Source organism: Microtus ochrogaster, chromosome 19, assembly GCF_000317375.1.
Source record: "Microtus ochrogaster isolate Prairie Vole_2 chromosome 19, MicOch1.0, whole genome shotgun sequence".
In the NCBI taxonomy this organism is placed as follows: domain Eukaryota; kingdom Metazoa; phylum Chordata; class Mammalia; order Rodentia; family Cricetidae; genus Microtus; species Microtus ochrogaster.
Window position 1 is genome coordinate 45,374,624 of NC_022021.1, and position 22,159 is coordinate 45,396,782.

Consider the following 22,159-nt stretch of genomic DNA (forward strand, 5'->3'; position numbering starts at 1 on the left):
AGGGATGACTCGGTGGCTAAGAGCACTTGTTCCTCTTGCCTCGGACTCACATGGTAGCTTACAATCATCTGTATCTCCAGTCCCAGGGGTTCCAATGGCCTCTTCTCATATATGCGGGAACCAGGCACACATGTAGTGCACAGATACACACACAGGCAAAACTTTCATATACACAACATAATGAAATCAATCTAAACAAAGCTTTAAACTCAATAGGAACTTAACCTCTCCATCTCTCCTCCCGTACATGTCTAGGTTTTGCCTTAACAGAGTTCCACATGTTACTCATTTTGAGCCTGTTTTCTTCCATCCTTCCCAAGTTCGAATCTGCTATCAGTGTTTCCCCCCAACCCTCCCCTCTTTAATTTAGTGTCCTAGACAGATTGGGAAACAATCATTTTATTCCTTTTACCTATCCTAGCATTAGCTAATAAACATCATTTTAAAGATGCAGATGTATGATATATGAGTGTGTATACCCATGTTTCTATGTGTGCAGGAAGACGTGTGTTTGGTATGAGAGAAGGTGCATGCGGAGCATGGAAAACAAGCTTCTGTGTCTCCTTTGAGACAAGGTCTGAAGCTCACAGATTAGTCTAGACTGACTGGCCAGGGCGGCCCAGGGATGCTCTGTCCAGTTTTGGAGATGGCAAGCACATAGCTTGTCCAGTTTTGTCTCGTGGGTCCTGGGAATTGAACTCAGATTCTCCTATTTCCACAGCTAGCCTTGTACCAGCTGATCTTTTCCCAGCCTCCAAAATGGTCTCTGTAGGTTTTTTAATATTTCTTGTCTCCACTACATGTGCCTTCTTGTGTGAATCACTAGGATTAACAGCAAATACATTTTTAGAAGAGAATTTATTTTTGCCTGTAAACAATTTTCAGCAAGAATAAACACTGATGTTTGGTTTCCTGAATGAAGAATGTGCTTCTGTGAAAATGAGGCAGCGTACTAAGTTTCTCCTTTTGCCCTTCATTTTTTGACTGCTTAACACAACTCTTGAGCAAAAGAAGATTTTATTTCTGTCTGTGTTCTTATATAGATTTTATGCTGCTTTGGTTATAGTATAAAGTTCATGATATTTTAATTTTTATTACATTTGTTTCTTTATGGTGGTTGGGAAAGGGCGTATGCCACACTTGTAGTCAAATACAATTTAAAATGCTACTTCTTAGGATATATGGACACTTTTTCTTAGAATAATTTTTTAAAACTATTTAAATAATTTTCATCATGCTCTTTATTAGCGTGTTCTAATTTTTGCTCATCAAACAATAATAGTATTGATAATTAATTGGAGAAGGAAGGTCCTGAACTCATAGGTTCCAATCCAGACCTCATCTGGGGAATCTCTCTTCCAGTTTACTTTCAGAATTTATTGTTTAGAAAGAATTCCTTGCACGCTCTTAGCAATTGCTTTCTTGATATGTCATAATTACCCTTGTGTTTCATTTGGTATATGGCCCTTATAGCAAAAAAATAAAATAATAAAATGCACTAAAAAAAATTTCTGGGAAGTCGGAAATTTGTGCTGTGTGACTTGGAACTGGAATCTGATTCCATAAAAACACGTGGGGTATGGATCCCTGGATGTAGACACTTGCTGTCTCTCAGCATCTGTACTGATCCAAGCTGTCACAAAGCAAATGTCCTCATCGTGATTGTTGCTAGGGCGATAAATAATGAGTCACATCCCACTCCTAAGGAAGACGTTATTTCCATTTTATATGTCAGTTTGCCTTTAGACGGGAATATTTTTGAGGGACAGATGAAAGCAGTGGCCTGGCCTTGTCTAAAAATACCCCAGGAAAGAAAAGAAATCGAGATTCAGTTTGGAAACAGTGAAACTGATCTCAGTAAGTTGTGTAAACTCTTCTCAGAGCATCCCAGACATGTTGAAGAGATGCAAAGACGTTGGGGAAAGCCACATCAACGCCCGACTCTGCCTCGCTCACTCCCGGGATGACTTGTTCCTTCCCCCACATGTCTGCTGTCTCCCGAGTGCATTTGTGAAAGCCTTACTGAGGAAGAGGCCCGTGGAACATGGAGGGATGTACTTTACAGAAAGGAGAACAGCCCAGCACGGGATGCTGCAGCACTAATTACTCATGTTGAGCCCTCCTCACTCCCCATCCACCTCCGGGCAAACGCTCTCCCTTCCCCTTCCTCTATTCTGGAAAATGACTTTACTTCTAAATCTATGACAAACCCAGTAAAGTTAGTGTCATGTTAATCCGAACACATCCTGAATATTGTCCAGCAGGACAACACAGACCTAATTTGTCTGTTCTTCCTTATAAAATATTTTCCTCTGAAATGTATCTTAACCTGTGCTGGAGATCGAACCCAGGGCCTTCTGCACACTACCCAAGCACTCTGCCAGAGCAACACCCCAGCCCAGATTTTGGTTTTTAACAATGTTCTCATGCAGGATGCTTATGCCTTCCCTTTGATTTTGGTTAGCAAGGAACCCCCAGCATTCTCCCTGTATTTTCGACGTAGTTCTGAGACAGCATGTGAATTGTGTCATTTGACTAGGTAGCATTGACTATGTTGGGAGATCTGTAACAGATTAATTTTGTTTTATTCTTTCAAACCCTATTTTTTTTTCATGTGTGTAACGTCCCCCCCTGCCTAGACCTGGTTAACCGTTTCTGCGAGCAGGTCCTCAGTGTTTTACTTTGTCCCTACTTTCCTGTCCTAGCCCCATCTTCCCCTGGTGTCGACTCCGTCCCCTTGCAGCGCACAGGCAGCCAGCACGGGCCACAGAATGCCGCCGCCGCCGCCACCTTCCAGAGGGCCAGCTACGCTGCTGGCCCGGCCTCCAACTACGCTGACCCCTACCGACAGCTGCAGTACTGTCCCTCCGTTGATTCTCCGTACAGCAAATCGGGCCCTGCCCTCCCACCCGAAGGCACCTTGGCCAGATCCCCATCCATTGACAGCATTCAGAAAGATCCCAGGTGGGTAAGACCGTATTTATTTTCTCTGAGATGCTCTTCTTTGCGCTCTTGGTAACATCATAGCCTTCGCCTTTCTGCTATTGACTGAGAATGAAAAAGTTGATTATTCTTGGATTTTACAGTTTTTTTTATTTGTATGATATATGGACACATAAGATGGACCCCTATTATCTATGGGCCAACACTCAAAACTAAAACATAAAGAACTATTATAAGAACGCCTTTGGGTGCTTATGGCTGTAGCCATCTGATTGATCGGGTGGGGTCTTGAGTGACGTGGGAGCTGGGCAAAGGTCTCTCCTGACCGTCACTGCCACTGTCCACGTGTGCTGCTCCCATCTGAGGAGATGAATTTAGTGCCAACCTCTGTCTCTCTGGTTTAATATACTATAAAGATTCCCCCACCCCAAAAATTATTCTCAGATTTGAGAAATCTGAAATTAGTTGTTCGGGGAATGGTGAGAAGTTGGCTGTGGATTGTTGGAGAAATGATTTGGTACCTATGGTGTGTTTCCCTCCCGCCTTCTTGTTCCAGCGGCAGTGCGGGTTGGCGTGATGCTCTACTCCTGGAGCTGGGATTGACTCCCTATGGATATGTAGATGCAGTCCCGTGTGTACGCACATATGTGTACATATGCATCTACTCAGATATACATACGCATATATAACCTGTACCTGTGAGCATTCTAGATAGGCCCAGATCCTGGAGATCCTGGTATGTCTTTAGGACCGGGCTGGAGTGTGGTGATAAATTTGAAATTCCTCTCCAGGCATTTCCCTGACAGAGGACACAACATCTCATGTATTATGCGGAGAATTTGCATGGTTTCTCTTATAAAAAGAAATGGCTTCTTCAGACATGAAAGGCAAATGGAATCATTTCATAGTGTGCTTTGAGATAGCTGCTTCGGTTCAGATGAAGCCCACATGAAGGGCCCGCTAAGTGTTGTGTGTGGTACAGCCCGCATTGTAAAGCGAATTGGGCGAAAGGCTCAGCTCCGACGGCAGGAGATTGAAAGGAAAGCTCAGCCACAGTGCTCAGGTTGGTCTCCGGATTCTCGAGCCTTCACCGCAGTCAGAAGTCTTTGAACTGAAACCTGCCCTTCACTTTTAAGGCATGCATATTTAGAACGTTCTTCAGAAAATATTTTTATCATGCTTTATTTGGAAATATTTTATAGTTAACAATAAGGTAGAAATATGCAGAAATAAGACCTTACTGAGAGCTGAACACTGTATCAGACTTGACACCGTTTGACTTTTAACATTGTGTTACATTGGATATTATGGATTTTAGTCCTGTTTCTCTTGTTGCAGTAAAACAATGACCAAAAGGAGCATGTAGAGGAAAGGGCTAATTTGCCTATACTCTCCAGCCATAATCTATCACTGGGGGACTCAGGGCAGGAATCCGAGGAGTAGCTTGAAGCAGAAGGCATGGAGGAATTGGACTTAATAAGAAACTAAATCTGTGTTTCTCTGATGCAGTCCAGCTTCTGTGTTTTACACTGTATGTTAAAGGCTCTTTATTTTATTCAGTGGAGCATTCTTCCTTTTCTATATTGCTGTCACTTTCATAGGTTTGTTTCTTTCTATATAATGTCACAGCTTTTACCTTTTCAAGTCATGGATTATGTTACCTGTATTTACTGTGCCTGCTCTATACCAAAGAGAGAAACGCCAGTAAGAAACGGGAGAAGAGTAAGAAGACAGTGGCCACTGGTCTTTAGTATGTGTTAAATTTATATGCAAATTAGTGCTGTGTGGATTATAAATTCACCTTCATTTTTAAGATCACTAGATGCTGGCCATAAGAGTGAGTGTTCATTCTGAAACCCTAGCATGCTAAGCACAGGCAAAAAGAGAGAGAGAGAGAGAGAGAGAGAGAGAGAGAGAGAGAGAGAGAGAGAATATATTATGGCAAGAACCAGAAAGGATTTGTTTTTTCTCTTTGTTTGTTGTTTTGCTGTTTGTTTTTTGGGGGGAGGAGTCTTGTGTTTTCCCCTTTTTTATTGATTTATATTAAGCCCCACATTTTTCTCTGCTCCCCTCTCTGCCTCTCCCCTTCAACCCTCCCTCAAGGTCCCCATGCTCCCAAATTACTCGGGAGATCTTGTCTTTTTCTACTTTCTACTTCCCATGTAGATTATATCTATGTACGTCTCTCTTAGTGTCCTCATTGTTGTTTAAGTTCTCTGGGATTGTGATTTGTAGGCTGGGTTTTTTTTGTGTGTGCTTTATGTTTAAAAACTACTTATGAATGAGTACATGTGATACAGAAAGGATTTGTAAAACACAAATAAATCCAGTAATATCTGGAATGAAGAATAAAAGAAGTAATGCCTTTTTTTCAGAGTGTCTTTCAAACTCTTATTGTTGTTATGGATTCAAAAGCCATGTGACTCCCAGCCCAAGGTATTAACTTATAAAAGACATTTTCTATCTCTTTCAAATGATGATTTTTGGTTGTTTCCAAGCACATACTAGAATTAAGTGTGCTAGAACAAAGATATCTAACTTTTAGGGCTCAAGGGCACTCACTTGTGATGCATTTCCATGCTAATATAATTAATGTGTGGAATAAGTCTTGACTGTTTGAGTCAAGAGAAAGGTGATGTGTTCCTGGAACAGAACAAGATAGAGCTGGCTGTAGATCGAATAGTTAAAGGAAGCTCAGAAATGATACCTCCTATCATCCTGCCTTGTTATCCCATCCCAAGTGGTGATGTGCAATCCTTCTTGTCTACCATGAACAACCAGTACTGATGTGTTACTCATTGTCATTAGTCACTTTTGTTTACCATCTTGCATTGAACAATTAATTGCCCTCAAACATGAAGCACTCAAAATATTTGTTGTTGCCAGACAGGTGGTATCTGATTGTCAGTTATTAACCAGTGACAATTAATTTCCATCGCCTCTTGAAAAGTTTTGCAGCAAATTGAGGTCATTAATTTAGAAATTCTGACATTGGCAGAAAAAAGATTAGCATTTCAAAGTCAGAAGAACAATACATTTTAGCATGAAGTTCCACTTGCTGGGCATATTATAATTTGACAAGTCCGGTAGCTGAAAAATCTTCCATCTACTGAAAACCATCCCCAACCAGTTGGACAGGCTTGCTGTACTGTTTGTGTTATCAGATTGTAAATGTGCTAGGAAGACAGAAAGGGGTGGGGGAGTGAGGAAAAGGCACCAGGGATAGCTCTGGGGCACGATTTCATAAATGAAGCATGTTGATGGGTGAGACAACAAAAAAAATCCACCTATCTTTGTCTTAGTCCTCCCTCAACTTTCTAAGACATTCCCACATTTGCTTTGTGCTTTCATTATGCCTGTCGTTTAAACTTCCATGTTGGAGCTTGTCAACTGAGCCACTAACTTAGGGCCACCTTAGAGATATGACACCACACTGATGAAGTTCATGCTGTGATAATTGGGTCACTTGAAGGAAGCCCTGAAAGTGGAGATCTCAGTGTGCCCCATGTAGCTGCAGTATGCTAAAGGGTGCTAAGCTAGGGGTGGGTTTCCTGACTTTCAAAGTTAGCTTAGTGGGTAACAGTGGTTTTTTGACTCCATACGGCAGTTTCTTTTGAAAACTTCATGGATACCAACAGAGACTGACCACTCCTTTACCTTGCACAGAAGCATCCCCAATCACTTAAGACATGGGGAAAAGACACGAAATGACTCTGAATGAAGGAGAGTTATTTCAACGGAATAAAAGTGGACTTATGAAAAAACGAAGGCCAAAGTTGGTTAAAGACAGATGTTTGGAAACAACTGGCATAAAAATCACAATGAGGGAGCAATCACTTCTTGAACAAGAGAGGGGTGTAAAATTAGTTTAAGACACACACACACACACACACACACATACTCCTGTGAGTGTGAGAAGAGTCACCTTGGCCTTTTGTTTGCTTACCTCTATAGACTGTTTTGAGTATTCTTGATGAACAAGTGAATAGGAAAGCATTTCTTCTGAATAAAGTTCATGCTCTCCCCTAAAGGTGATATAAATACTTATTTTTAATCATTTCTGAAAAAATGTATCAATACCTACCATATCATATAAAATCAACAATAATCAAGTTTGAAGTTACAAACATCCAATGTGAAACCCAGTAGTACTGCCTTCTGTTGTTTCTATCTTGTATCTACCTCGTCCATGTTGAATTGGAGTAGGCCTGTGTGCAGAGCAGAATAATGCAGAGAGGAAATTTCTGGGTTATGAAGGCAGAAAGCAAGTCAGAGTTCTAGGGCCATGCAAGCGGTACTGTGAGCCAAGTTTGAGGGTGCCCTTCCCTCTGCCAATCTAGCCTTTGCATCTTCCAGCTTAGCTCTTAGAAATGGTGGAACAGAGATAGGGGGTCATCCCTGCTGCATCTTGTCCTGGGCTCCTGTGCAAAGACACCATGAAGTACTAACTAATACGCTTGCTGTTTCCCGTCACTGAGTTGTCGGGTGAGTTGTTAAATTGAACCTGACTGATCTTCTCGACAAACCATTAACCTTCACTTTCAGTATCTCCTCAGAAACCCTTTACCCCTCTGCTTATTAAAAAGAGAATAGTCAAGAAGTTGTCACAGCTGGACATGTTCGCCAACACGTGAATGGATACACAAAATACACAGTATTCAATGTTGATAAGGAATGAAGTAAGATGTGTTGTAACATGGATGAACCTCAGGGACATTCTCAGTAAATAAGCCAGTGGTTCTGTAGAATATCATGAGGCAGTAAGAATATCACATTCACAGATATATAAGGTAGAATAGTGGCTACTAGGTGTGTAGGAGAATGAGTAGTTGTTTAGTGACCGTCATTCAGCTTTATGTTTAGGATGAAAACATACTAGAATTGAATTGTGAAGGGTTTTGCCCAGAGTTTGTGAATGTGCTTTATAACACTAGCTTTGAAAGAGCTAGAATGGTAAAAATCTCTGTATATTTTATAACAACAAATATCTAATCGAGGGGCCTGGTAGAATATGTCTCCGGCAGGAAAGTCCTTACTGTACAACCATGAGAACTTGAGCTCTTATCCCCAAAAACTCTGTATAAAACTGAATGCGGTTGAATGTCATGGCACTAGAAAGGCAGACAGGAAGATTTGTGGGCCTTTCTGCCCAGCCAGCCTAATCAAATTTTTGAGTTCCGGGTTCAGTGAGAGGCTTCGTCTCAAAACCAAACAAAAAGCTGAGGTATAAACTAGGGAGATGACTTGGTGGTGAAGAGTGCTTCCTGTTCTTTCTGATGATCCAAACTCAGTTTCTGCACCCACATCAGGCAACTCACAATCCCTTTAACTCCAGTTCCAGGAGATCCAGTATTCAGTGGTGTACAGGGACACTTCACCACATGGTGAATGTACAAATACACATGTGCAAATAAATCATTTTTAAAAATCAAGGAGTAGAGCAATTGAAGTATTGCCGACCTCTTGCCTCCATGTGTACCCACATACCTGAACACATATGTGTACACATACACACAGGATAGTAGCCAGCAAATTGCTACCCAGGCACTACTTTTTTACAGGTAGAAGCCTACACAGGAGCAGGGTAAGGAAGCCAAGAGGAGAAAAGATGAATGTGTCATGCTTATGAATCCTGACCATGGCTGTTTTCCGAGCTGTGCCTTCCATTACCTTGTGGGAAATGGTAAAAGTCACTTCTGTGGAGGTGGCCACAGCACTTTTGCTTTGCACTACTCCTAAAATGGGCTACCAAAGTCTACACATATATTATAATAATATATTGCCTAATTATAATAACTATAATACCAGGTTAAAGAATGAGTGTACAGTAGCTTTTTAAAAGAGATACCATATTATTCTGCAGAACAAAAACATTTGTTCACAGTACTTGAGAATTAGCTTCTTTATAGTGATCAATTTTAGATATTTTATTTTTTTGCTTGGCAAATATTTCTTGAGCAAACTATCAGGCACTGTTTTGGATAGTGAAAAACATTTGCATCAGGTAAATGAGGTAAAAATAGTGACTAGGAAATAAATAGGAAGGGGTCATGCTTAAAATCATATAAAATTTAAATTGAATGTAAATGTAAACTTACCTTTTCCATTTATATTTAAAATTGCCCTTAGTAACTGCTTATGCCAACCAGCACATATTTCTTGCTAATAACCTCACTCCTTCTCATATTGCCTGTTTGCTTCAGAGCCAAAGTTCCATCTCATGACTTCTACCTCAGTTGATTTCCCCTCACCCAAAGGACAAGGCCCCAAATCACCAAGTTTTCGACCAACACCAAAGATTCTAGTAGAAAAGCATCCTGTTCTCCCGGGAGCCAACAGGACTGTCCCCCCTTCACAAAGAGATGCTGTGTTTCAAGCCAGTTCTAATTTGATTAAGAAAATTATTCTCCATGGTAAATGAAGTTGAAAACAGCAAGGTACTTCTGACATTGAAGGGTGACATATTATAATGCCCGGGTATCTTTAGAATAAGGTGGTGCGTTTCTGCCGGGGCCTTGGAATGTGCTCATTGTCCTTTATTCTGAGGATGATTGAAACATTAACAGATTTAAATTTCCCATAAGTCAGAATGAAAATAACAGAAAATGGCAGTGTTAATATTGTAAATGGAGTCTTAGTAGCACAAATTCTGTGTGTCTGCAAAGGAATGTATAAATACCTTTGTGGATATATCTACACAAATACCCACAGACACTTAAACATATTCAGATAGATACATATACACAAACATAACACACACACACACACATACACACACACTGGACCTTCCTCTGTAGAGGTAGCTTTAAATCTAACCTTAGCTACAGGGACAAGACCCCAAATCATCCCAAAGAATGCATTTTTAGTCTCCAGAAGCAGTGCAGATGCGATTTTATTACTGACATCATTGGTTTGCTAAAAATGGAGGTGAACTGAGCATTGCAGAAGAATCTCTTCAGCCCCTGAGCCTGTGCGGTGCATCTGCCATTCTGGCCCCTGCGCCAGGCCGAAGTGCCTGTGTGTGATGTGCCCATTAGCTCATTCTGCACAGCAAACACTTAGGTTGCAGGGAACGCGAATGCGCTGTGGCACGCTCAGTCAATAGGAGCTTGTTGCAAGTTTCCAGAGAGGTATGAAAGAGACAGGAAACGGGCCCACCAGCCTCAGCCAGGAGGCCTCATTGAAAACCAGTTCACAGGCTCGGGTACAATAGAAGCTTTCGGGGCCTGGGCAGGAATGCGAGGATGGCGCTGCGGGTGGAATGAGCCTGCTCTGGGCCTTACAGCACTCTGTGGTGAGAGGTCTAGGCCTCTCTGCCTGTTCTCGGCTCCCTTGCTGCTCATTCTCAGCTCCCACTCCTCTCCTCCTTGTCTTGTCTCTGCTCACCAGGGCTATTATGGCAAAGATTAGGCTATGCCTTAGGCCTCCACTCCTTCCTCTTTGCGCAGAACTCTCCATCACCTTGAATTCCACCTTGCTCGAGAGAGGTGTTGTGGACTCGGTACTATCCTCCAAATTCCTGTGATGACGTCTTAACTCCTAAACTCACAGAATGTAGAAACAGAGTCTCCAAGAGGGTGACTAAGGTAAATTGAGATCACTGGTAAGAAAGACTGGGTGCAGACAGTGGGAATCCAGCCATGTGCAAATTAAGAAGAAAGGCCACAGAAGGGGAAAATGGGCTAGCAACTTGACCTTGGGGTCCAGCCTACAGAGCTGTGGGGAAATGAGCATTATGTTGTGAGCAGCATGTAGTCGCTGGTACTTGGTTGCCACAGTCCTAGCCGGGTTTAGCACCTTCAGTGAGCAGCCATGGCAGTACCAACTAGACATCGGTTGCTCAGAGATTGTGTCATCTGCCAGCAGCTGAGAGTATGTCCCCGGGGCCATGTGGATCCCAAAGCTGTGATGAGATGCTGTAAGAATCTTCAGAGCTGTGACCTTAAGAAGTAATGTTGAGTGGAGCTGTGATTGTGACAACTTCTCCGAGAAGGGCAAAGGGTGGCTGGTCTGGCTGGCTCAACCTTTTGTTCATATAGATATGGCTTTTCTGAAAATTAATGTGACATAGATATAAGGTAAAATGTACAGGTCAAAACAGAGCCATTTATCAGCTCTAAAAAAATTGAAAATTAATATATAGGTTCCGTAAAATGAGATTTGAAAATGGGGAGTTCTATACTATACCATGTCTCTCTCTCTCTCTCTCTCTCTCTCTCTCTCTCTCTCTCTCTCTCTCTCTCACACACACACACACACACACACACACTTTTCTCTCTCTCACCTCTCTCTCTCTCCCCCTCTCACATGTATAAAAATGATCCTGATATATATCATGTGTATATGTATATATATATATACACACACACATGTCCAGTTACAGAAGTGAACTTATTTCTATAAATTAATTATCATGTCATCACTTAAGGTTTAAAGTCACTGAAAAACTATTTAGCATATTTTGAATTTTGATTAAAACCTATTTTACTCAAACAAATAAGCTCTAGAGTGAGAAAAACTTACTAATAAGTTTTGGAGAGGCTTGTTCTCCAAAAGTATGGGCCTGAGCCTGCATGCTGGCTGGAAATTTAGAATGCTAGGCCCTACTCCATGCCTCTGACACCACAATCTAAATCTTAACCAGACCCCAAAAATGGGAGCTGTGCATGCAGAAGTTGGGGTTGCTGATTCTATCAGAAACACACCTCAACTACCACACCCGGGTTATTGCAAAAGCCAGAAATCAAACAATGGCATTAAGATTGACCATTAAAATTGATCTGATTGGACCATGTTTAATGTGCCTGGTATTATATTGCAGTGGTATGGCAGAATAAAGTATGAGGATCATTTGATTTTATAGACTTAGAATGTTTCTTAGTTGATGGAATGTCTGAATTTGAGAACTCGGGTGTTTCATGCAGTTGATAGCATGATCAACAAAATGTAAAGTCACCATTTAAAATGTCAAAGTGTAGCTATTTAAGGCATACTTTACCTACTAAATTTTTTATTTGCTTGTCTTTCAAAGGCTTTCTATGTCCTGTCCCCCTTCCCCCAGATATCCTCAGCTTGATGAGGGAACTTTGAACTTTTCATCCCAGAATTACTTACACTTTCCAAAGCCTTATTATTTCTATAATGCTTTATTTCATTCCCTGCCTTCTGTCGTGCCCTTGACCTCCATCAGTCCCAATGTAATTGCTACACCCAGGCTTCTCTGATTGCATCTAAGCAGGAGAATCTCTCTGCACTCTGAGATTCCTCGATCTGGACATGAATGCTTCCAACATTGTCATTCTTCACAATCTGTGTGTAGATCCTTGTCTCTACCTCCCCCCAGATAGATGTTTCTCCGGAAATCCAGCCATGTATTTCTAATCAGCATGGAAAAACTTGCACGTCTGATGTCTGCAGCCAAGAGTTCTGCACTGCAGCCTGAAATTCCATGTCAGAATTGCAGAATCCTGTATCTACTCCCAGACCTACTGACCAGTATTGGCAAAACCATCCGATACTGATTTATTTTTACATTAAAGTTTAAGAAGCTTCACTTGAAAAATCATTATTGCCCAGTCCTTTTCCTCCTGAATTATCAACAGAAGGTAACAACATTTGCTATACCTTGTTATGGTGGTGCTCAACTCTTAGGGACCAAAAAATGAGAGACAAAGAACTGACTTTAACCTTTATAAGGAAAAAGAGAATATTCAGATATACCTAAAAGGAAGCAGCCATGCTAGCTGTGTTGTTAGACCAGATGTTTTCAGAGATAACAACAGGAAATGCAGCCCGAGTTGTGGAGAGTTACTCTCAGGCTGAGGTAGTGTGTCTGCGCGCAGGGAGACTCGGTTTGTACAGTATCTGGCTCAGAGTCTGCACTTCTCCCAAGGCCCCTTCCACGTCACCGTCACAGTTTCCCCTGCAGCCTCTGCAAACACACTGAGCAGTGCCTCCCCCTCAGAAGCTCACTCTATACTTACCTGTGTAGCGTTTCAGAACATACACATGCAGAGAAAACAAAACTAGGATGACCAGCCTGTCTCATTCTTAAACATTCATCCATGGGAGTAAAACCGTCTCAACAGAAGTTGTACTTTCAATAAAATTGTACTTTATGTTTCTTAGCTATATACCAAAATTTTAAGGCTTAAGGCATATTTTTGTTTAGCTGTGTCCTATTAGCCACGATAACCACTTCATTAAAGAAACAATTAGCTCTTTAGTGTTAGCAGAAATGATTCACACATGTGTATTTATGGCTGTGTATGTTTTAATGAATTATCACAGTACTTTCTTGATCATTTCAAAGGGATAAAACATGGGTATTCCTTTAACATGTGGGAATACATCGTGATCTATATTTTATTGGGTCAAATATGACTCTTTCATTAGGCCTATAAAGGAAAATAAAACTTCTGAAGGCTTCCATTAGGCCTCACCATTGAGCCAGTTTCTCAGAAATAAGAAAAGAAACAGTCTGCACTCCTCTCAAACCCCCGTTCAGGCAGAAAAGGGGTCAGTCCTTCAGCTACAGACTTTGATTTCCATTTAAGTCTTTTACTCTTTAGAAAAACAGAATAATGTGTTGGGTTGAAAGCTGGAAAAAAAATGAAGCTTGGCCTTGAGGTTTTTTGAGAAATCAGTACCCATTCCCTAGCAGATTTCAGAAGTAAACCATTTTGGCCTCAAAATAAATACCTCCTTTCAATTAACGGACAGCAAAGGACAATGGCCGGAGTGCCTTTGAGACAAGGGCCGATCCACACTTCCCATCCCAGGACTCTTCACGTTCAATGGCACCTTGTCCAAACAATGGCATGCTGCCCTCAGATGAAGAAGACTTGGGCTTTTCATCTTTTCAAGACAGCCAGAATTCTCCCCTGCCAGCAACCTGAGGTGCCCCGGCCTTGTTAGGAAAGGTACCATCTAATATCCCATTATTATTAGCTGAAGTGAAGAAGACCAGGTGATGTTTTCAGATCTCCCTCCCGGGTTCTTTATACAGGCAGAAGCTAGGCTTTCTGAAGGGTATTGGAGCTCAAAAGTCCCTTAACCAGGCCTGCCAGTTACTCACTGACTTACATTTTCCCTTTAAGATTTGCCACGCTATTCCGGTGCTAACAACTGGGGAGTCGCACCTTAGATAGCTAGGAATGTGTCCCATTGTGCGGCAGTGTTGTGATGGGGCAGGTGGTCTCTGTCGCTGTTTTCAGCCCCATTGGTGTTGCTGATGTAATCTCAGGAAAGGGTTACCAGAACCTGTGTGAAATCCCTTTAGACCCAGCAGCATGTTCCGATACTCCAAGCTCTGGAGATAACACAGACCATGGTCAGAACATACCTAACACAGTGGAGTTCTGTATCCTAAACATTTGGCATCTCTCTTGTGATAGTCTACCTGTCACCTGACATCTGGAATTCTGCCATTTTAATTTGCTAAAATCCATCTAGTAGGTATCTTCTCGTGGCCAAACTATGAAATGCTTCTTATCCAGGGCTGAGCCCACTTTGATATCATAGTACTAGCGCCTACACTCCCCCAGACAGATACTAACTGCGTTGTGGTGATCCCCATTTTTCTATAGCTTTAGGATAGTTTCCTGGGCTGAGATTAGCTGCTTGCTCATCAGTATCTCCTGCCAAAATAGAATACCCATAATGAAAATTATCTTGACCTGGAGCTAAGGTTCTGTTCTATGCCATGCACACTTTGATTTTCCCACTTGTAATAAAACAGTTGCTCTCTTAGAGCGTGGAAAATGAAAGTAGCTTGCATAGTAAATGCATTAGAAAACCACACAAAATGTGTAATTCAATAAAATATTGAAATCACCAAACAACTGAGGATAGTGTGACTGCTCTCTAGACACAGATCTGACATCTGATGAGGTGCTTATATGGGAAAGTACCATTCTGTCACTAATCATTTTGGTGGCAGTACACGTGTGCTTATCACATGTTATTGGGCAATGACACCTTCTTTATGTCAACAAAGACTGAGTCAACGCCATGCCCCATTTAAATTACCAAGAGGATTAATGTATGCCTACATCTAGAAGAAACTTTGGGGTGCCCGTGGGGAAGGACAGATCAACACTTTCCATCCCGACCACTCAAAGTAAGAGTGACAGGCACCGTTAGGACACTCATGCGGAAGGAAAATGGGCCAACTTTCTAGAGCAAAGGTGCTCAACTACATTGCCAACATGTAATGGCTCACAGAGCTAACTGTGGCGTGAGAACTAACAGCAATAGTGAAAAGTCTCTGGAGATGAGGTGATTAAACATAAATTCAAAATCAAATGTGCATTGAACCCAAGACACTTCTGGCAATGCTTGGCCATGTTATACAATGTGACTTCACCAACGCCTTGGTACCTAACACTATGAACACCTTGCACTGAGCAAGCTTCCAGAACACTCAACACCAATACATGCTGCCTGAAACATACCAGTCCGACGTAATTATTCCATGTCCCAAAGCAATTACTCCTGTGTTTTTATTGACCATACAAAGTTTTTTGCTATTATAGAATTATGGCAAATAAAGACTTTTACCATTTTCCTCTCATTCTTCCATCATACTGGTATGGTATATCTTTGGATTATATTTTGTTAGAACATTTATTTAAAAAAACTTTTGAGTTGCTGACTTAACTTTCATTAAAATTAAATGGATTTTGGGTTGAGATAAAGACAGTATTTCCAACTATTTAAATTATCCCAAACATATTTCTGTCATTCGTACTGAGTATTTTTGTGTGAAATGGTACTCTCAACATTGAATATTATAAAATCAAAGTGTCAATCAACTGAAAAATGTTGGCAATACATACCATCTATCTACATCCTGCAGTGTCAGATATTCAGCCAACGTTTAATTATTTACATAAAAAGTACATCCATCTCATTAGCATGCAGATTGCTCCATAATTATATTATAGAAGCTATAAACTACATATAAACTGGATTATATCAAGTAGCTATTTTAAAAGAAACTTCTGTATAATTGGTAATCAATAAGTGTTGAATTTCTATCTCTTGCCGGGCGGTGGTGGTGCACACCTTTAATCCCAGCACTCGGGAGGCAGAGGCAGGCGGATCTCTGTGAGTTCGAGACCAGCCTGGTCTACAAGAGCTAGTTCCAGGACAGGCTCCAAAACCACAGAGAAACCCTGTCTCAAAAAACCCAAAAAAAAACCAAAAAAAAAAAGAAAAAGAATTTCTGTCTCTTTACCCCTAGTCATGGAAAACTTTTCTCAAATGAGAAAAGGAGTTCTGCAGAAAAAAAGAAAAAAAAGCCTTAAGAAGCCCTGTTCTAGAGCAAACTGCATGAGACAGTTGGAAGATAAGCAGCCCCCAAAGGAGGTTCAGGACGAGTTTCCTACAAAGCGAAAGTGCTGTAGTTTAGGGAGACATCGAATACCCAGCATGGAAGACAGAGCTATGGAGGGAAACTACTCGGTAGAGTGTGATTCTCAACTTGACCTTGTCCTGATCAGTCTGGACCTTTTGAGTTGGTGTAAACTGATGTCTTTATCATCCTTCCAGCCAGGGCCCCAAAGGAAATGGTCCTGAGTTTCACAAAGTCCCTGTCTGCCTCAGGATGAGACACAAGAAGGCTGTGTGTCAGCCAGCCTCCATATTCGCGGTCTCCAGGGACCCGAGCACACGCAGTGTAGTTAGTTCTCTCGTCTCTTTAGAGTGGATCAGCCTGCTGGTACACGCTCCCTGTCTTCCTCAGTTAACTCCAGCACTCTGTATCTCTTGAACTTCTCACAGCTCACATCATGTCAAGGCAACGTGTGCTAAGACTAGAATTTGGGATGGCTTTGCAGTAATAATGGGAGTTTCCTAAGTAACCGAGGCTGCAGAGATGAGAGAGAGAAGTTGTTATTGTGTCTCTGGCCCAAAGAATTCTGTTTGGACCTGAAAACTCTGTCCAGTTCCACTGTCACCTAGGAGATGTATGAGGCTATACCTAAGGTTTTCCAGGATGCAGTATTGCTTTGACCTAATGACTTTGTTATTGATATACTATAGGTATATCAAAAATGGAAAATTAAATTCTTCTTCAGTGCAATAGCATGTATTTCTGTTTCCTAAGTTGTTTTTCTGTTGTTTTGTAAAATAATGTCCTTTTTATGTTGGTTATTCTAGTAGCTGAAACGGTTTTGATTCTGTGGCTCTTGGTGGACGGTTCATTTCCAGCTTGGTTATAGGTCGCTTGCTATTGGAAAGACGATAAAGCTGTGTTTTAGAATGCATTGCTGAGGTCTGCATGTATTCAAGCAAAAGAGGATTGAGCGGCATAAGCTTTGAATGTATAAAAACAAAATTTGTCATAGAAGATGTCTTGAAAACATCTTCATGCTTATCAAACTAAAGAGCAGATTGCATGAATCAATGTTAAGTTCTGTCTGCCCATTCTCGGGCACTGGTTTCACTTTAATAACGTTGAATATTAAACAGTCCTTGTTTTCAGTGTTACTCTAACACACTTTTTCCTTTTCAGTTGCTCAGCTGATGAAATGCTTAGTATTCTGCCCGATTCCCTCACCCACAGAGCTTTTTTGAAAACCATGACATAGTCACTTGTTTGTCTAAGGATACAAATATTTAGATAAACAAAAATCCTAATGGAAAAGGCAAAATTCAACCAACTGTTCTTCCGTGTGTGGAAATGAAGGTATTAAGTCCCAAGGAGCAGCTCCATTTCTGCCAAAATCTGTCCATTGAATTTACAAAAAAAAAAAGGGAAAAAACAGAAAAATTTAGATAAAATATTTTACTTGAAATTTATGTAATTTACTTTTGATTTATGTTGGTCTTACCACTTGGTCCATGCCAGTTGAACGCGATTAAGCAAATCCTATGACCAATAAGTTCAGGTGCAGACTGACTGTAAAATGATCAGGAACCCTCCTCTCAAATTCGGTTAGTATTCTGAGGTATCAGGTCCATGAAGGGCACCAAAGCATTTCCATTTGAAGCCGAAGAAGCATCCCTAAAAGCTTTGTGAAAATTGAGAGCGTATTATCCGTTGCAGAGTCAAATGTGACATACCAGAGTATTCTGGGTGTATGAAAAATCTGAAGCAATTACAGATTTATCCTGCGCTTCGTGACACTTAAAACTTACCAAACGGCCGGTTGGCTCTACATACACAGTACATAGGCGGTCACAAGGTGGCCAAGGAAATGCACATCAGAACAGAAGCCTGAATAAAAGTACAGGTCAGCAGAGATGAAGGCTTCTGGCTAAAGGGAATCCAAAAGGCAAAGTCCTGAGAAACTTGAGCAAGAAAGTCTGTGAGCCTGGAGAAATGGGGTAAGAAATGTAGGGGAGGTTTGTGCAAGGCGCAGATGTGGGGTGATCCTGTTAAGACTGGATCTGTGAAAAATCAGATGGAGAAGCAGTCAGCGTTTTTACAAATATAGGTATTAGATTTTAAAGGATTGCTGGGGCTTTGTGAAAAATGGTCCTGAATGGGACCAGGATAAGGCATGTATCGGGCACTGCAGACCTAGACTGTAAGCAAGTGGCCCGAGCATGAAGTTGAGAAGGATTGATGGCTATCAGGAGTCCTCACACTGGGAATGTACTTAAGGTGGCATCCAGAGAGTCCTCTATGAATTTAACTTGGAGTTCTCAGAGGAAGAAACTAGGATAGCCAAATACTGTTGCCATGAACAACTGGGAAGAACCTTGTTTCTCAAGATGAGCCATTCCAGACATCCCGTGTGGGAGAAAGGAAAAGGAAAAGGACGGAAAGGTTGGAGTTGGTCCATTTCTATCCAAGCACAAATGCGGACCAGAGCTCAGAGCACAGACAGGGCTGGCAGGAAGACCTGAGCATGCCAAGCCTATGACTCCACATAGGTGAGATGCTGGGGTAAGCTGTTTGCCCATATTGCAGCAGCTTTGTGACTCCTACTACGGAGGCTCGGTTCTTATCCCCAGGTGACACTTGAGCAGTCCCCTCAAAGCTGGCGAATAGCATTGAACAGAGGCAAATTTGGCAGAGAAAGCTGACGCGATGCCAGCCGTGGGAGAAGGAGGCGATCAAAGAAGGTGCTCAAGCGTGGAGAGCACGGGAAGAAAGCAGGGTGGAGAAGGGACAAACCCGGGTCACCTGCTGCTGGGCCATCTAGTGCGGAGGGTGATGAGGAACCACTGGAGTCCACAGCGTTAGATCTGGGATCCGGGCCAGTAAATCTCAGTCGTCTGGACTTACCAGACTAGGAAGGGAAACAATAAAGACCTCAAGTGTAGTGGCGTTTAGCAGTGTGCCTTCAGGAAGAGGGGCAGCTGCCTTGGTTCAGATCTGTTCCTCTCAATTAAAAGCTGCTGTGACCTTAAACTGGTGACCTAACCTCTTTGTGCCACAGTTGTCCAAATCTACTATGATGATAGTAAGTCCTGTGTTAATATGTGCAAAAGGAACAAAACGATGCCTGATATTATATGGGTTATAAGGGTATTTATCATTATCAATACAGCATTGTTAGCACAGGCATCTGTGGGTATTTAGCTAAAGATGAACATGGGGTATGAGAGAGACAGAGAGAGAGAGAGAGAGAGAGAGAGAGAGAGAGAGAGAGAGAGAGAGAGAGAGAGAGAATCTTTCCAGTAACAGATTTGCTAGCATGCTGTTAGTTGCTGGAAGGCAGATGCATACAATGCAGGGTGAAGGCAGGTAGGGTGATTGAGAGGATTGTTGTATTTGGCAGAAAAATGGATTTAGTGGTATCAAAGTAAAATTGAGTGATTTTGCCCATTTTAATAATAAAAAAGGCCCGAGGAAATGGAAATAGGCTTGGTCAGGCGGAAGGATCTGAAGAGACTGCCACCATCTGTTTTCTCACAGGACAAAGATTCCAAGTGTCTGAGGTGAGCACACGGACAGATCTGGAATCTAGAGGTCTCAGGAAGCTATGTGGGTTTAGTGTCTTGAGTGTGGCATGGTATTTGGGGTGGTGGTACAGTTGAGAGGTAAGTCGTGGTGAATGAAAGCGGCCATCATGGTTTTATGTTGGCTTTGACCATGGTAGCAAACCAGAGCCCACAGTCTGGATGCAGGGGCGCTTCCAGGGGGATGTGAACAGACAGTGGAGGATCCAGAGCTTGATTATAGCTGACGCTGAGCTCAGGCAGGGGGATAGCCAGGACCCGAAGAATGACAGTACAAAGGTCTGTGTGGTCAACACACTTAAGAATTTTTTTGTGTTACTAAAAAAAGAGCTAGGCTCTCTTGAGTCCTTGAGCATTCCTGAGACACCCCCAGACAGACAACACTTGATCAGACTCCTAAGTCAAGGGCTCTCCAGCTCTGACAGGGGCTTTGGTACAAAAAACCTCATCGTACTCGATTCAGTACTGCGTTAGAGATCGTCGACTCTTCAGACATCTGAGAAAAGGGCCTCTTCACCGTCCTGCCTTGGCATAGATCCTCAAGTAACGTTTGATAGGAAGTGCAGTATCCAAAAGTGTGTTTTAAATGTACTTATAATTAGTTCAAAATGTACTTAAAGTAGAGAAAATTACCATATAGAACTATATAAAGGGAAATTTAGAGTTTATTACAGTTCTTCTTAGATAGGGTTACTATTGCTGTGATGAAACACCATGACCAAAAACAACTTGGAGAGGAAAGGGTTTATTTCATTTACAGTTCCATACAAGAGTTCGTCATCAAAAGAAATGAGAGCAGGAACCTGGAGGCAGGAATCTGGAGGCAGGGGCTGATGCAGAATCCATGGAGGAGTACTGCTTACCGCCTTGCTCGCCATGGCTTACCTAGACTACTTTCATGTAGAACTCAGGACAACCATACCAGGGATGATACCACCCACAATGGGCTTGACCTTCCCCATCGATCACTACCTAGGAAAGTGCCTTACAGGCCTGCCTACAACCCAATCTTTTTAAATTAGTTAATTAAAAATTAATTAATTGCTTTTACATCTGTAGTTTCACCCCCCCCCCAGAGTCCTCTCCCCTCTCCCCTCAATCCCCATCCCAATCCTCTCCTCCTCTGATTCTGTTGGATGAGGGGTGGGAAAGGGCAGGTCTCCTATGGATATCAACAAAACATGGCATATCAAGTTTCAGTAGGACTAAGCACCTCCCCATGTATTAAGCCTGGGCAAGGAGTATGAGAAGCCAGAAAAAGAATCAGAAACAGCCCCTGCTCCCACTAGTAGGAGTTCCACACAAAGACCGAGCTACACATCTGTGACATATGTGCAGAATGCTAGGTCAGCCCCATGCAGGTGCCCTGGTTGTTGGTTCAGTCTCTGTGAGCCCCTATGAGCCCAGGTCAGTTGATTCTATCGGTTTTTTGTGGTGACTTTGACCCCTCTGGCTAATATAATCCTATCTCGCCATTTTCTGCAGAATTCCCAGAGCTCTGCCTAATATTGGACTGTGTATCTGCATCTGTTTCCATCAGTTGCTGAATGAAACCTTTCTGATGGTAGGTGGGCCAGGCATTAATCTATGAGTATAGCAGAATACTGTTAGGCATCATTTCATTGACATTTTCTCCAGTTCTGTTTGGTTCTATCCCTGGTCTAACATAAAATCCATACCAGGAGAATAAGCCCATTCCTGACACCAGGACCCATAGGCTGAATGACTCAAAGACCTAGGATACAGCTCAATCTTAGGGAAGCATTTTTTTCTCTTTTCGTTTTTCTTTCTTTCTTTTTTCTTAGCTTTGGATCCCATCGTGGAACTAGCTCAACTAGCTCTTGTAGACCAGGCTGGCCTTGAACTCAAAGAGATCCACCTGTCTCTGCCTCCCAAGTGCTGGGATTAAAGGAGTGCGCCACCATCGCCCGGCTAGGAAAGCATTTTCTTAAGTGAGGCTTCCTCCTCTCAGATGACCCTACCTTGTATCAAATTGACATAGACTTAGCCAGCACACAGGTGAAAAGGAAAAGCCTAAGGCAGATACATAGTCCATGCATGAATGCACCATCCTCAGTTCAGCCTCTTTCCTCTTGCCGACTCTTCTTCCCTCACCATCAACGCAAAGCAGTCAATATGGAAAGGAGGTAGCCTATGGTGTATAGTAGCTAAAGCAATGGGACATGCTAATGCAGGTGGGAAAGGAAGAGTCCTTGTTGTATAAAAGTCAGTGTCTAGTCCAAGGACCCTCCACCTCCATCCAGGTCTAGTAAGTTGAGCATCCAAACTGCCTAGGCTC

General features: G+C 42.2%; 1 protein-coding gene across 3 annotated transcripts in view; it reads left to right on the forward strand.

Annotated features, from left to right (window-relative positions):
* Ctnnd2 (catenin delta 2) overlaps window positions 1-22,159 on the forward strand; it is a 755,848-nt gene that overhangs the window by 466,818 nt on the left and 266,871 nt on the right. For all 3 annotated transcript variants that reach the window (XM_005356666.3, XM_026783687.1, XM_026783688.1), the window contains one exon: window positions 2,706-2,964. In XM_005356666.3, the coding sequence (XP_005356723.1) occupies window positions 2,706-2,964 (259 nt within the window). The remainder of the gene's footprint in view (window positions 1-2,705; window positions 2,965-22,159) is intronic.